This window comes from Copidosoma floridanum, unplaced genomic scaffold (assembly GCF_036245765.1).
Source record: "Copidosoma floridanum isolate Cflo_tuat_1 unplaced genomic scaffold, Cflo_Japanese_pri ptg000007l, whole genome shotgun sequence".
Taxonomy (NCBI): Eukaryota; Metazoa; Arthropoda; class Insecta; order Hymenoptera; family Encyrtidae; genus Copidosoma; species Copidosoma floridanum.
The window spans coordinates 1573896-1591390 of NW_028321884.1; the positions used below are offsets into that span (position 1 = coordinate 1573896).

Consider the following 17495-nt stretch of genomic DNA (forward strand, 5'->3'; position numbering starts at 1 on the left):
TACAGCAACGAATAACGAATATACAACGATCAAAAAACAAGTAAGTACATGTATATCAAGTGTTTGAAGTCCCACGCGACAATGAAAAAAAAAAAAAAAAAAAAAAAAAAATTTGTCGATTGCAAAATCCTACGATATAATTTTTTCGTGCGATATCCTCACCGTAAATTTGGACGTTCGTATACAATGATAATATAAATTATTGTTTTGAGCACAATGTACTTGAATAACATGTATAGGTATACCCGTACGGATATCTGTATATCCTGTGCTCGATTTTTCAAAGAGTGTAACGCGTACGCGCACAATGTACAAACCATATGTTCCTCCTGCGACATTTTATACATAATACAACACCTTTGCGAGCCAAAATAAGCGAGGTCGAGCAAAGTGAGCTATAATTAAGTGTATATGCCTGTCTACTCGTATACACGTTGCATTGTATAACGACCGTACAGCAGTGGGTATGTAATTGACGAGTGGCATTACATTTGTCACGAGTATATTTCTGACGAAAGAAAGAAAAAAAATAAAAAGCGACAGAGACAGAGAATTAAGGACGACAGCACGCAACGTGAGCCGATCTAGTTAAATTGCACACGTACAAAATGTGTGATGCATGAATGTTGCATACACGTGCTGATTATAGAGTTAAAACGAGAACTTTTGCATCATACATGTATATAATACATAAGTGTACCTGTACTTCGTTCCTCGCACGAATGTTTTTCTATTCTTTCGAGTAAACTTACTCGATGTATACCAGAGGTCGACGACACCCAAGTATAGGTACGTCTATAAGTATAGTTGAAATGAAGGGTTGTCTCGAGGAAATTCAAAACAACGCGTCAATGAAAAAACATGGCTCAAGCAAATCTGAAATTCCAAACACGTGTAGATGTCACCCCAAGGTGGGGCGTGCCGAAGCATCGACTCAACGGGCTGACGCAGTATAATTACTGCAGTGGCAGAGGTTGCAGGACTCGTGTTAATTCACTCGTAAAATATTTTTCGACAGCAGCAGCGGTGACCTCGGAAAAGCTGAGAGGGAGATGAGGCAGTCAAAGGAAGCCCCGAAGACACCCGATGGGGCAAAACAAGCTGGCAGATCAGGCATGCGAGCAGCAGCTAAGCTCAGGTATGTGACAATCACGAATAGTATATATAGCTGCATGCAGATCTGGGGTCCCTGAGGTCAAGGTATACATGGATGCATTGTGACTCATGCACACAACTTATTTGCTAAGGCCTGCAGTCTCTCTCCCTCTATCTCTCATATGTCATCAATGCATGGTATACGACGTGTATACACCACTGTGCAAGGTGTATAGGTATACCTATAGGTGCCTTTGCTACTTCATCCAACTGTCCTGTGGTGACTTTATAGCAAACTTTTTAGTTTGTAAATTATGTTTAAAATCTACATACTTTACCGTGTCTATACCATATACTGAATGAACAAAAAAACTGCAAAACTATACGCTTTAAATCTTATTCGGTAGATTCTTATTCACTGATGTGCTGCATCAATTAAACTTTGAGTGCTGTTTACATAATGTTATCGTTTGTTTTCAACCAACTTGACAGTGCTTCGCTTGTCGTTTGAAACTAGTGACTTCAAGTATTGTATGAATTCACTGAAAAAGCAGTGACCAAATTTTCCACTCATTTACAGAGCACACTGAAACTACATGACATCGAATAGTAAAGTTTTCGTAAAATGCGATTCATATTATATGCACATAATACATGCATGGATCATAAAGCTGGTGTGACTTCCATCTGCCCCGTCGGACAATATCTCCAAATGGCAGGCATCTCGCGTCCGCAAAGTAATGACGCGCGTGTCCTAATGCTTTGGCGTCGTGGATGGAAAACAACGTGGAAAATACTTGCAACGATTAATCAAACCCGGGAAAAAGCCTCGTGGATAAAGAATATACATTAATGGCCCCTGCTGCAGTGAAAATCGTCCACTCTGAAAGTTTCACGGTGTGTCTAATCGAGCGTGGCTTATACGTGGCGCACTTATACAATATATATTATATTGCGTCAATATACAAGATCATATATTATATTTCCATATATATGTAAATACTCGCAAAACGTAGAGTATAGGTACGGCGTTTCTTTAAATTCCCAGAGGATTTCCGGACTTTCATTTAGTCGCTTGAGCACTTGCGGTCGTAACAACAATATACCTATCCCTTGTGTATGTTTACATTGGCACGCTGGTCTTTCCCTCCCGCTCTTTAGCTGCGCGCAAGCAGAAAACATATATATATGTGTGTGTGTGTGTGTGTGTGTGTGTGTGTGTGTGTGTGTGTATACATCGAAATTCGAACGAAATTCGTCCGTCACCGGCAATAACTTTACGAGTCGTTCGCGTGTGTGTTGTATCGAGAGGAGAAATCTTTAATTTCGAAAACCGTGCGAGTACATATAGGTATACGAGGCATTGGTATCTCCCGTGGCTTCGGACTCGCGTCCCGAAACGGATCGGAGGATGCGAAGCAACGGACCCTTGGCTCAGATGTAACTGCAGATAGTCGAGAGCCACGTTGTTCCGAGGGCGTTTATCGCTTCGCGGGGTGTGTGTATATATATATACATGGTGTACATATGTGTAAGGTATATGACGGAGGGATTTCCGAGGAAAACGGTCATCTCCGTGCAAAATTGATGCGGTCCCGTATCGCGCGACATCTCTCGCCGGCCGCGTCACGTCAGGGGGTTGGGTTGTTTGTTTTTCGGCGCTTTTACGAGTCCTCTGGCTCCCGAGTTTTCCCCGATAAGTAACTGGGATTCGACTCGGCCAAGATCCCGGCAATTAATCTGAAATTGGATAGGACCGATAGATGGACCACTGCGGAGCTCCGTTTTATTTTCTTCCTTTTTTCTTTCCCCCTCCCCCCTCTCCCTCTCTGCTCTCTCTCCTTTCCCCGTTTCAATACACATGTAGGTACGTCCGTATCTCTCACATTGCGCGTCCGATCGTTTCCTTCCCGATATATCAGCAGATACGCGTTTGTATATATGTATATCCATGTGTGTGGGTGTGTGTATACATGTACAGAGAGAGAGAGCACAGCAGCGGGGGTGGATCGGACACATCGGGGTCGAATACCCCCCAGCGCTTCGCTACTGTAACATATACATATACACACACACTGTGGGAGCGATTGTACGACAGTAACTTTGCTGCACGCGCTGATGCTTTCGGAAGCTATTTCATTTCTTTTTCTATTCTGCTCTTCTCTGCCGCCGTCGGGAGAGAAAAAAAAAGGAGAATTTGTGCATCGGGTATTACGCATGACATGTTGTATTGGATATAGTGTAGTGATTGAATAATCAACGCGTAAGTACCACTGCATGTCGGGCTCGCATGAGATACAATTTTCCACCCAATTTATCGGGCATATAATACATAGCTGTACGCATGAGTAATGAGAAATGGATAAAACGAAGAAAAGAAAAAAAAAAAAAAAAAAAATCTTGGTCAGTTGCGTGCCGCGTGTGAACGTGCATCATCGATGTTTGTACTCGTCAACGTAAATAAAAATGGCCCACGTAGTAATAAATGTAAGTGCACGAGTGATTCTTCATTGCTCGTTCTCGCAGATGCCTGCAGAGCCCAAAAGTGTCTGATCGCACACTACAGATGTATGGGGAAAAAATTGACAATTAAAATTAAAAAAAAAAAAGAGGGACAACAGCAGGAACACGTAAAGACTTTTTCTGTTTTATTCGGATGATTTGCATCATGTATGTCGTCTTAGCTTGTCATTCGTGGCACACTCTGCTGGATTGGTATAGGGGATGAAAACTTGACAAATACAGATATTGAGCCTACGTTGCAGTAACTGGTATTGTTTGGAATCGATGAGAAAAACATAAAACACAAGTGTATTATAATGACGAAAAACAAAAATCAGAATAAACAAAACGACAAAGTTTCCAAGGAGAAGAGAGAGGAAAAAAAAAAGTAGAAAAATTGCTGCTATGGCAGGGGGATGATGGTGGACAGGCGCTCGGGTCGGGGGAGGCGCAACACAACGGAGGAGTCAGCAACGGCAACGTTTAGTATATGTATGTACTGCAGAGGGGTAGTGTGCGTTCGGGCGAGAGTGCGATGATCACACGGGACATTGAACAGCGCGACGCCAAAGACTCTGGCTAAGCCAAATTATAACTTATTTTATGACTTTTTTGCACCGGTCATTTAACCATCTCATCCAGTTTAGCCGCGCGTCACCCCACTTATACACGATGCCTACAAGTATATATATACACACCTACACGACAACGGCGTATACCGTATTACAGCCATAAGAGGGAGTCACGGTGGTCTTGTAGCGACGTATTCGGAAATAAAATCTCACTCTAATAACTTCCAGGCGCGTGGAGAGCCGAGCCACACACAAGTGTATACGTTTAGCGCAGTAAGCCTCTCTCGACTTATCAAAAGCCGGGGAGCTTTGGGCTACGCTTACAACCCCCGCAAAACAGCAATCCCCTTAATATAATATACCCCATTAATCATATTTTCCCTGATTTTTCTTACTTCTACTTTCCATCTTTTTCGAAACAGGCTCGGATGTTTTTCTCTATGTACCGAATGCGTACACGTGCAATTGCCAAATTTCTGGTATGGACAACTGTACCGGGTTCTCCAGCAGAGGAGTAAGTATACTCGCAGGTAAACTTATCATGCGAAGTCTATACAGTCGTTTGTCAACCTACCCACCCTTCGGGTTACCAGATTTCCGCCCCGTTAATACTTTCTGCTTATATTGTAGGATAGGCATCGACAATCAGTTGTTAAAATTAATGTTTTGATTATCGGCCTGGAAGTTGCCACTTTTGGTTAAGAGCGCATTTACTATTTAGGCAAGACCAAGGCTATGATGGCCTTAATATTATGATATCAACGTAACAATGATTCATGTTAATCTGTACGCGCTCCGTTATTAGTATTGGATTATTTTTCAACAAAAAATAAAATGTCGTGTTGCTTTCATTGAGCAAAAAGTACGTGAAGGTAAATCCGACGCATATATCGGCCAAAATTTACAAAGTAACGTATTGTGTATGTAGGTGTACCCCTACGCGGCGGCGGTTCCTCTCTTCCCATCGAGAGAGAGAGAGAGAGAGAGGCGCCCTTTTGGCGAGCAAAAACAAGCGAAGAAAGAGAAATGGGTACAGCCAACGCTAGTGTGTGTGTGTTTATCGTCAGCGCGGGCCCGCGTGCACGGCCATTCAATGAGATTCCCACGGGCGAAAAAAATCCGACGAACTCGCGCGGGGCATTCTTGGCCCGGCATTTGCTTACCCACGTGAGAAGGGCTTTTTCGTCCTCCCCACCGCCACGGCATACCTACTTAGCGCAACTACCGACTGCCGGCGTGTTTATGAAATTTTTAGCCTACCGCTCCCAAAGGAACTCCCTTTTGGCTCGGCGCGCTCCTTCACCCAACAGAGACCCCCCGCACTTTTCCAGATGCCCTTTTTTTTCCAACCGGCCCAATTAACCGAGCTGGTCTACGTAACTACTACCCACTCACTAGCGTGAACGCTCCAATTTTAGATTTTTCTTTCCCATTGTACCTATACTCGCAGAGTCTGAACATTTCAAACTTTTCCCCGGTACTCGAGTCGAAAATGACTGGCGGAGAAAAACCAAGCAAAGGTTTCAAGACAAGTGCTTACAAAAATGGCCCTCGTAAGCTCCGAATGGTCCCTTTAACGTATGTATTGTTTCTCGACCGTCACACGTGACGCGTTGAAGTGAAAAAAAAAAAAAATACACGATTTCAACGGTGGATGCTATCGCTAATCACACTGCTCTCATTCCCTGGAGTATCCGCTTTAGCTTCGTGGATCGTCCCCATCGGTCCAACTTGTCTTCTTCAGCCTTTCAATAAGTAAGTGCACGTCTCTATATATGTACCATAGGTACGAGAGTCTCAAAGTTGGACTGCGACTATAATATGCGTATAGAATTTACCGATATCACCAACACGGGTGACGGGAACGCGTGTACGTACTCCAACAGTCGATTCCCCAGCCCCCGTGTTCTAAGCCCCGGGCTGTGCTACACTGCAAGGGACGGCTAATTCCAGCGCGACCGCTCCTGATCGATGTCCCGGCCGGGCGCCCCTCCATCCCTCCCCCCGCAGACCCTGACTCTCCTCGGAAAATTATTGTCCGAATCTGCGAGCTGTCTTATTGGATTGGCCGCGCCCGGATCATCCAAGCGTGAATAACAGCGCGGGCAGTGTGTGTGCGCGGGTAACTCACCGAGGAGCGTTTTACATTTTAATCGAGTCCTAATAGCTTCTTTTGCGCTCATACCTATAATATATAGCCCTGTACCTTGTGCCAGCTGTATACATATACCTATATAAGAAGCAAGAGTTTACAGGTATAGTACAAGGACGAAAATTTTGGACCAAACATTTCCCTTCCGTGCGCACGGTAGGTCTATGTATATGTATATATATAGCGTTCGTGCAACTATACAGAGGTGGGTTGGGGACTGCGCCGGCAGCAATTTCTTGGCGAGTGGCCAGCATGATTCTTTTGTTTTACTTGCCTTCCTCTCCTCGCGCATGGCCACCCCCATGTACTTCCTACTATACGACTCGTCTTCTCTCCAACTTCCCGCGCCTCGCTCAAGTGGACCTTCGAACCTTCACGTCCACTTACTTCCAGCGTCTTGTTCTCTCCCCCCCCCCACACTCTCCCTTATCGGCTCTATATAGCTCGTTCTTTCTTCTATCGGCTTTTCTGTAGTGTCCGAAAGTATAAGTATAGGGTAGTGGGAAGACAGGTCGCATGTGGCCCCTATCTTATCGGGTGGGCGATAGATTGATATACATATATATATGTGTGTATATGTACACCTACACGAGATCCAAAGCTATGGGGTGGATGTACCTAATTCGGCCGAGTGTAGGGGAGAGTCCAGGGTGACAGAAAAATTAGGTTGTTACTGTTGGCTTATGTCTTTTTCTGTGCTTTGTGTAGTACATCAGGTAAAGGAGGAACCACACCTCGATTAATCCGCGCGGAGTGTGGTGACAAGAGCCGCGTGGTGTATATATATATTTCATATAGATGCGTGTGACGGGCCAATTCAATTTCCACCCTGTACACGATGCAAGGAGGAGGTTGACGAATCCAACGTAAAAATATTCAACAGACTTTGTTAGTCAACGTCAAAGGGGCTTTTGGTTTTTTCTTTTTTTCATTTCAACATTTTTATACCGAGATATATCATCGAATGAATCGACCAAAGGGGGAAAATGAATGGAAAGTAGCGATAGTTCCTTCGACAAATGTACGTATATGTGTCAATTGTTGCCAAGCATTATTCATCATTTTTGTGTCGGACATCAACGAGTTTCACCCTCTTGTAGCTACTTCCTGAGCTTGAAAGTTAACAAATCTTAAAGTGGGTGTTGGCTATACCGATACACCTCGTAACAACGATAGGATATACTTAACATCAACTTCGCGCAACCCGTAAGAGGCTCGGGTCGACAACAGCAGCACGCAGTTGGCTACACACGCTCCTCCTCGCTCCTTCTTCAACTGACCGACTCCATGCACACGCTTTTATATTATAATTCACATCTGGTATCACGGGCCATCGCGACCACGACATGACGTCTCATACCTATCTACGTGGCCGTGCCTCCTTTTCTCTCTTCTTCGTCTGCACGTACATACACTTACCTGCTGCGTGCCCTCGAGAAGATCCGACACGATGAAATTCAATCACAAGGGGATCAGAGGCGCGCATATCATTGTGTGCAGTGTACGTATACGCGTACGCCCAGCATCTTCCTTATTATAAATTACCGGCACGTCACTGGGGCTTCTCGGAAATCCTTGCACCCCCCAAGAATGCATATATATATAGGATACGCGCAATTAATGTTAATTTTTCCCTCTTATTCCTGGTTCCCCCGTCGCCACCGAAACTGCTTAATCATATTATCAGCTCCCTATTGTGCTTTCATTTTTTTTTTTTTTTTTTTTTTTTTTTTTTCCCCCGTAGCCGCTCGACAAGGTGGCTTGCCAAGAGTTTTTACGTTGGATAATCATTTTCTGTATCCGTGAGGTTGGACCCAAAAAAATAGAGTGCAGTATATTGCCAACACCTGCACAATTGAAACATGAGGTATGATGTAGGTAATGGCTAGATATTTGACTCGCTGTTGCCACTTTACGCGACATATCTCTCACATGTACAGGGGGCTAAATATTTACAATGGCCCAAAGACGCGTTGCTGTGATTGGCCCCTATCATACGTACAGAGAATTCTTTTTTTTTTTTTTTTTTTTGTATTTACAGAATCGCCAAAAAAAATACGCGACAAGTAATAAAAGTGTTATAAAAACAATGTTTTCTTATTTTAAAATGTATGATTATTTTTTAATAATTCACGTAAACGCGTGTAAAAAAATAATTTTAGTTCACCTGAATTTTCTCTAATCATCAGGTTTAGGCTATTAATTTTTCTTTCTTTCTTTTTTTTTTATGTCAATAATATCAATATTGTGAAAATGATCGTGAATAATTGTATCCTATTCTCTTTGTGGTTTCATTATCAATTTTCGTATTCCATACGGTTTAAATATGCCGCCATGGCATAGGTACTGCAGATCGCGAGATTACCAGTGAGATGTACATGTAAAAGCGCCCATATGTTACTTGTATCCTTTTCCCACACTCTGTGTCGTTTCCGTCCTCTTCGTTTAAAGACCTTATTTGTTTTTTCTCTCTCTCTCTCTCTCTCTCTTATACTATCTCTCTCTTTGTGTACACAACAGGTCTGTACGCGCTTGTGCCGTTGAGATTTGTTTTTAAATTGTAAGATTAAAGCTTTCATGCTAATTTACTTGTTTATTGTACTACTATTTTGTGCTTATTACACCTACAAGTATCTGGACAATGACGAGCTGTAAGTTATCCGCACTTTATTCCTTTTGAGGTTAGCTTTTTAAAAAATATTTGAATATACAAGTTCATCCTTGCGTTTATGATGGATGTTAAACCCCTTTCCAGTACTTATTTCAAATGTAGAAAACGTGTACTGCAAACATCGTATCCTACATTTTTGAGCAGTTGATTGCATGTCAATTGTGTTGAAGATTTGATTCATTGTTTTTCAAATTATCCGTGTTTTTTTACTCAATCATCTCATTAAACTTGTGTACTCTCATGTTACAGATTTTCTCTAAAAAGTGAAAGCCCAAAACCAAGAGATATGAAGCGTGGAGGATTGTTTAAGTGGGAGCCTATGGAGCAGAAGCAAGCAGAGAAGAAAAGAAAGGTCGATCCTGCACCCATAGAAACAATAGATTTGTCAGAAGACGAACCAGACAACAAGTGGGAGGAGCGACCAGTACCTAGTCAGGTACTTGAAAAAAAAATACATACAGATAATCCTCTGCCTCCTAAAATGTGGGGTGGAGTGGCTGTGAAGTTTCCAGTGACTCCGTATAGTAGCCAAAAAACTGTTATGAGTTCGGTAAGCTTAAACAGTGTTGTACACTGTATCACCTTAATTAATAATGAATATCTTTTAAAAAATTTCTTGTCGTAGGTTGTCATGGGATGCAAGAATTCCCAGCACTGTCTGCTAGAAAGTCCAACTGGCAGTGGCAAAACTCTAGCCCTCCTGTGTGCAACTCTAGCCTGGCAACAGGAAGAGAAAGGTAAGTCTTTGATCAATTTAATAATAAATGTTCCTCGGGAGGCAAAAGGCCATTCCACTTGTAATGGCTAATCAAGCCATGCAGCAGTACGACAATGCGTCCCTCTCGTTTTCGCGATTGTCTCGTGCCAAGTGGTCGTTAGCGTTCATGGCTACCTTACCTGGCCGTTCTTTTTGCAGCAAACAATTTCTCTCGCTCCTCTTGGGCTGCTACGAATGCTACGATGGCCAATATCAGCGAGTACCTATATAGAGTTGAAAACGAGAGCGCGAACTACCCAAATTAGAAAGAGATCATCCGAGCTTGTCACGCAAAGCATCAGGTTTTTTTTTTTCTTTCTTTTGTTTAAATGATTCCCAAGCATTTTAGTTGTATCGTACTGTCTCAATTATTAATTTTCTTGTTTAATCAAATTACCACACTTTGAAAACTTGAAGAATAACATTTGGAAAACTATAATTTTTGAAGGAAAAAAAAAATCATACGCTGCGTGTTGCCGAAAGACATTGAATGATATCTCCCACCATCTTATCCGAGACATTAATCAGGAAAACGAGCCGTAGGGCAGTCGTTGATCGCACACAGCCGGATGGTTCCAGCAGCGCGCCAATATACTTACATTTCTTTTGATAAGGCGCCTCGCACACTCACATAGGCATCCTGTACGCGATGACTCATCGGTCAAGTTTCCCTTTGGCCCTGTGTGTGGGTGTCACTGTAACGATACAGCTAGAACAGTTTCCCCCGCATGTGGTGATATTTCGCATGATAATTTGACAGCAGTGATAAAGATCGCGGGGCGCGGGAGATAGCTCGGCGAGATTTATTATTTTATCACTTGGGCGTCGAGCGACGAGGCGAAAATCCAACATTTCGGGTGAACGTCGCTGGTAGAGCAGACGCATCGCGTGCGCGTGATTGCGCTTCCGGTAAATTGAACGTTTGCTCAGCGTTAACGTCAAATTTGCGTGAGCCATCTTGCGCGTTCAGCGTCGGAAATCAGTGCGACGACAGCTAAAAGTAAGTAGCAGAGCCGAAGAAGAGCACGAAAAGACGCCGAAGCGAGGGGTATACGGAAGATCCGGCCCCCCGACAGGGACACCCCGGCGCTATATAATATGTCGCGATGCGATTTTTCTGCTCCCGCTTTTTTCCGCTCGGCGCGTATAATGCGCAAGCTAGCGCGGTAGCTTTCTCTCTCTCTCTCCGCGTCCTGTCCCGGCTGTCATGACGTAATTTATCGCATAGTCGCGCGCCTCTCTTCTGTGGCACGCAACTCGAGCTCTCCTGTCGTTTTCCGAGGGTACAGTCTGGCTGTGCTCTGCCCAAGAAGGCAATCGGGCTTTTTGTGGTTTTTGTTGTTCTACCACTCACCATTAGGTATTTCGGCTGGTTGTGGACATACATTGATGAAATCGTCAAATTCGGGAAATTGACCACAATTGGAAAAAAAACATATTTATTATTGTTTACAGCAATAAAAATTCGTTAAAGGTAGGTGAAATTTTCAAATAATAATATTAACACAGTATAATTATAGATACATGAACAAGTTTTCATGAAACAGATTGGTTGTGCTTAAAAAAATTGTAGTTGAAGTCCGAACATTTTTGTTTTCTCCTTTTCTCTGTCAACGACCAAAGCGCGTACTAGTACTTGCGCATATACATTCAACCGAGTTGGGCACGCAATTCCTGTACAGGTAGGCTTCCCCGCGAGCGCCAACGAGATGTATAATTACGGGAGGCAAAATCGCGGGTGCGGGAAGAGAAGAAAGTCGAGCAGCAGCAGACACGGCAGACGGCACACACTCGAGCTGCAAAAATATACACCGCATGTTATGCAGCACAGTGATATAGTAGTAATAAGTAAGTATATAAGTAGTTGGGGCAAGTATATATATACCTGCATAACAGAAGGAGCGGTGCAGGCGGTAGCGCGTGCGTATATGATAATAATTTATGCTCGAAAGTCGACGTCACGCGCTGCTCGGCTACCCGAGCGTCCTTTTAATTTTAACAAGTCGGAGAAACGAGCCAACGGAAAGGGAAGAATGAATTAGCGTCACCGCCGCGGCCTCGGCGAGCTTCCACCGACCCCACGTTACAATATACATTAATATATACACAAAAATTGCCGTCAAAGGACACCGAGGCTCGGCTCTCGTTTAATCGATAAAACTGTTTTTCACTCCGTAGTCGTGATTTATCATGTACATCCCTTGCCCCGCCGACTTGGTCGAGAACACGCGTGTGCGCTCAAGTGTAAATTTGTCGTCCCGGTATATTTTCCATTGATATTTTACACTATGAATTGTTTTTTTTTCCCTTTCGATTCGCTTGGCGACTTGTTTAACCGAGTCCCTTCACCGCGATGCTCCTCTCATTATTCGGGTATCGGGTTGCAAACATAATTTGATGCTCAAAATTGCAGGTATACCTGGTACTTACAGGTACGCTTGCACGGAGAGAGCCATCACCCGCGTGACGAAAGTTCAGACGGCGTTTAATGTTGAAACGTCGTAAATTAGAGGGGTATATATGCACAAAAAAAAAAAAAAGAAAAAAAAAGAGCCCGCGACGCAACGTCATTTCAGCCCTCATGCAGCGCACGGCACATCCATCGGCTTTTGTTATACGCCTGCTTGCCGCGCAATGGTCTCCTCCTATTATGGCGCACGAATATAATAAATGCGAGTAGGTAGTTTATCGCGAAATCGCGTGGCCGGGGGACAAACGAGGGCACGTTCGGCAAAGCTCGCCCATCCACGACAATTAAGTATTGGCGAGGAGGAGGAGGAGGAGGAGAAAAAAAAGTGATACCTGCTGGGGTCGTCTGCATGCGACCGTGTGATTTTAAGGTTTGCATGCATCCGTTCTGCCGAGCAGGGTGAAGAGGTAATACCCATTGCTTTTCGTATGATACATATCGTTGCATTTAGAATCGCCTCCTCTTCCTCCATCCACCAAACATTTCACGTTCCCTTGTTCAATTAGTCGTGTACCTTCACTTGCAAGCCATTCTCGAAAATTTAACTTGCCGATGAGGGACAAATTTGTGCCATGAATAACGCTCTCTTCCTGTTGTCTATTAGGTATCATAAATACGATGTATATGACACGCATCACATAGTTTCTTGACTCCACATAGGTGTGTATGTGAGTACAAATGAGAATATTATAGCGAACTGTTCCCAAAAGACGCTCTGCTGGTCGTCTCGGGTCTTTCATCCGTCAGTGTAATATTCTCGAGTCGCGCGTATACGCGTCGGCTGTTGCTGTCAACTTGTCAACGTTGCTCCACGCATGACCTCCTGACGTTATTTGTCGTCGTAATGGACGAAAATTTGGTTTTCACTCCATCATTTACGGGTGGAAAACCGGCCCGGACTGGCTATTCTCGCTCGGTACTCAAAGCCAAATCGTGCTTTCAAGAGTCCCGCTAATTTGGCTAGACTCTCACATGTTTTTTAATTTTTTACTATATAAACCAAGTTTTTTTTTTTTTTTTTTTACCATTTGGAGAATGCTTTTCACCAAAGCTCGCAACTTGAAGAGCTTATTCCAAAAACAACTTTTTTCTTCTGTTTTTGCCCTTTTACGATCATCTTTAACTATTTTTGCTCGGCCAAAACGTGTACGTACAGGAAGTGAAGAAAAAATATGTAGGTAGTCGACTCTACTTAATAACTGATTAGAGAATGACTCGACACCTTGATTTTGAAAAATGTAAGTGTCCACGGACCTGATTATGAATAATTGTCCATATGATTGAAGTACATGTATAGTTAATCTGTGTCAACGAATAAATATTTGTTTTTATTGTTATTAATTGGAAAAAATGATAAATGTAACGCTCGGGAGGAAATATTTATTTTTTGTTTCCACAAGTACCAAATAATTCTCGAGGGTGAAAAAAATTGGCAAGCAGCCCCAGTCTTCCTACACCGTGTGGGGTAATGTATATATAATATTTGTCCTTGGAGATTCATGCCGTCCATCTATACCAAGCCGAGTTGAATAGCCAACTATAATCGACGGGCGACGAGCGTTTAAGGAGACAGGTATTGCGACGATTCGGGAAGGGCGGGCACTTTCACGCGCGATCTCACCCTGTCGTCTACCTGCCTGACCGACTGCACACCGGTGATCTGACCCCGTCGTGTATGCCCATCAAGTTTATACGGCGGAGGGAGGAGGCCGCGCGCCCGCGGTGTCGGAGCGGTTTTTTGTCAAATCTCGAATCTGGAGAAGCACGCTCGAGATCTCAAATGCGCCGCCTGCACCAAAGGAGCATGATGATGAGGGAGGGAGAGCCTCCCCGTAAGACGACGGAGAGTGGACGCTAAGCAAGGGGGTGACGGAGCGGGGTATGGGAAAATGTAGAGTATAGCCAAGCACGCGTTTATTGGGTGTGTATATATATATATATATATATATATATATATATATATATATATATATGGGTACACACATGGGTAAGAATACGAATCCGAGGAGGAGGAGAGAAAATACTCGTCTTGGGCTACCCGCAGAGCCGGAGAGGAGGAAGAAATAAAGCAAAAGAGGAAGGAGAGCGAAAAAGAGAGAGAGAAAGAGGAAGAAAGACAAAGGCCGTGGTGCGCTTTCATCCTCGCCGACGTTAGGAGTAGGGTCGCGCTACTTGCGCTCGTACATGACGCGTATGTACCTACGTATGGATCCAAAGATATACTTACGTATAGGTAGTAAGTAAGTAAGTAAGTAGTATATGGAAGAGATGATGGTGGTGGCAGTGGTATATATAGGTACACCCATGGATGCAACGTGCGCTCGAATCACCGCTGCTCGGGACAATGAGGTTTCCATGCGGGTCCAACGGATCACACTTGGCCACGAGAGATTCGCAAACTGGCCGTATAAGTATGTATACCTTGTACTCGCGCCGACGCAACTTTTTCCTTTTTTTTCCCTCCCTTTCTCCAATTCTCTGCCACATGAGTTGGTATATACACGTTGGCGACCTTCGCCCGTAAAAGACGCAGAGCGAAAATTGGTCGTTCGTTTATCACCACTGAGTAGATATAGACCTTGATTAGAAAACAAGGGAGGAAAAGCCTCGAGCGCGCAGTTGCAGCGCATAGCTGAAAGCACAATGTCGATGCTCGATGAGAGAATAAAAATGACGTGGCGCGAGTCAAACCGATCGGCGGATGTCGAATCGGAACCAAAGCCGATGCAAATTGAAGGGTAAAATTTTAACGAACAAAATTTCCCTCGCGAAGAGCGGCGGGGAAGGCCGTGGGTCCTCCATCCGGGAGGAGGAGGTTGGCGAGCGGAGAGATAAGAAGAGACCCCCCAAAGCCTCGGCAGCGGGCGCCAGCGGCTCGTACTCTCCGCCGCTCGCTCGGGTGGTCCGTCTCCAGGGACCCTCTCTCTCTCTCTCTCCTCCCTCCGCGGTTTTCCTCCTCCTACCCGCGTGGAGCCTCTCCTTGTCCTCCTGTACACCGCACATACCTCTGTATACGCGTGTATAAGCAGCCAGCTCGCTCATTCCCCCTTATCCTCATTTTTTAATCCTCCTCTCGCCTCGCGCTCTTCTTCCATACTTTCGTTTCGTTGCTCTCGCCTGTCTTCTCTCCACACCTTTTCCTATTTTGAATACAGCCGCTGGTTGTGGACCCATTTTTTTTTTTTTTTTTTCTTCACAATTACAATTCCATTGCCAATTCGAGTAAGGGACGATCGTTCATTTGAATGCACATATCCATAAAAGTCGGAGTAATGGAGAGCAAATACTTGGTCCGTGGCGAACGATTCCCTGAAAGTGAGCGGTTCGCGCTACTCCCCCCCCCCCGTGTGTACCCACCCGTTCGAAGAAGAACAAAGTCCATGCATCGGCCATCGACAAGGACGGACGGCAAAGCAAAGTTGGTATACGGTCTTCACCTCGGCGAAGGTCGTTTGCTCGAGAGGAAAAGAGAAGAGGATGGGCCCAGAGAAAGAGTAGCCTCTATACGCGTTCCGAGAAGGGAGCCGCGATGTCTCCTCGAAGGAGTGCACGCGCGCTCTCTCGTAATTTGCCCTGGCAGCGCCATCCCCGCGCTGACGCGAGTATTATAATGATTGATGGACGACCAGAAGCTATACTCCCCAAAGGATAATCACTCGGTGATATAGGTACCACCGAAGCTAACTTCTGCTTAATGATTACAATAATAATGATGATGAGCTCGACGGCAGTAGTAATTATTCCCGTGGACAGTGTTGTCTGTGTGTAAATATTGTTTGGATATATATATACACATATATATGTGTGTGTACTCGAGTGGAGGACAAGAAAATCGTGGAGGGACAAAAATGGCAAACATGAAAGTTAAGGAGAAAAGGGTACGGTGTAAAAAAGAACGGCTGCCGTCGGTGTTGGTCTTCCGATTCCCGGAGGAGGCGGTCGTTGTTGCTGGAGAGCGCGTTCCACAGATTCTGCGGGCGGACTCGACCACGAGGAAGCGACGACGAGATTCGGCCTACCCAATTTCGGGCTAATCTCGCGTGGGTTCCGGGGAGCGGCTTGCAAATTGCGAGGGGATATCGCACAAGTACACCTGGACGCTCCGAGGCGCGCGCCGGATCACCGAAAGCGACTCGTTGCCGAGCTGGTACAATTATATGTCATAAGTCCCGAGGTATAGTGTATAATAGTCGTACGTTACTAAATGGCTGCTATTAGCGGCGTGTAATTTGCATTGTCCAACGTACCTCGCTCCTCCTCCTTGCCCCCCCCCCCCGTCGTGACTCGGCGTTTTTCCGCTTCGTGTCGAGAGCGCGGCAATAATGAGGCTCAAATTTCTCTTTTATTGTCATCATTACCCCTACGTTTTCTGGAAAATCCCATCATCTCCATTGCGCTCCCCACTTTTTTTGCTCGCTCGCTCGAGGGTAGCTCATACGCCGAATCTTCTTCTTTTTTTTTTCTCTCTCTCTCTCCCCTTTTGATTCATCGAACGATCGGCCTTCCCAGAGTATAGGTACTTTTTACGTATACCAAACGAATTTACCCCGAACTTGTGTGCAATAAATTATTCAAAATTGACAAAATGCACGTGTATACAGTTACAATGTGATTAAGATACGATAGTTGGGTAATTGCGTGCTAAACGCACTGCTCTGTCCCCGCTATACGTACGAACTTTTTAATTGACGTGTCCCCCGAGTCCCGACGCTCGCTCGCCGAGAAATGAGTTAACAGTGTACAATGGGGGGCACGGAGCAGCGTCGCCGTGTCGTTGGCTCGTTTCGTGATGCAAATGTAAAATCCGAATCGTGAAATATGACAAGAGCAGCCGCACGAAGCTCACGAGCTCGGCTTGTTATAAAGTTTGCCGATGCCGATTCTCCCGCTTCTCGTTTCTCCGCTGTCTTTCTATACCACTTTATCACATAATGACCCGTGGATTTGAACGAATTTCTTCTTTTTCTTCCCCTCTTATTATTATTAGTACTTAATGGCACACGGTGTAATTATTATTGCCGGTTCGTTTAAACTCCGTTTAAAGCGCAGTTGAAACTAAAAAAACAGTCGACACGACCGTCAAGGCACTACTTGGCTAGTTTTTTTTTTTTTCCTTCGTTTTGCTTGATTTAGGGTTGAAATAATTTTAAGACAATTGGAGCTTGAAATCAATTCAGGAACAAAGGGCAAATCGAGGCAGAGCAGAGTATTAAGTGTATATATAATTACAGTAATTTATTTTACTATTGTTGTAGCGGGCCTGTTTGAAGAGGATC

General features: G+C 44.5%; 1 protein-coding gene across 3 annotated transcripts in view; it reads left to right on the top strand.

Annotated features, from left to right (window-relative positions):
• The first annotated feature begins 975 nt into the window (after window positions 1-975).
• Window positions 976-17495, top strand: part of LOC106636271 (Fanconi anemia group J protein homolog) — a 62923-nt gene continuing 46403 nt past the window's right edge. Inside the window, exons 1-3 of one of the 3 annotated variants that reach the window (XM_014348626.2) lie at window positions 976-1138; window positions 9242-9542; window positions 9618-9729. In XM_014348626.2, the coding sequence (XP_014204112.2) occupies window positions 1053-1138; window positions 9242-9542; window positions 9618-9729 (499 nt within the window). In that variant the 5' untranslated portion in view covers window positions 976-1052. Of the gene's footprint in view, window positions 1139-8820; window positions 9003-9241; window positions 9543-9617; window positions 9730-17495 lie in introns of those variants that run through there. The other 2 variants (XM_014348627.2, XM_014348628.2) reach the window with 2 other exon arrangements.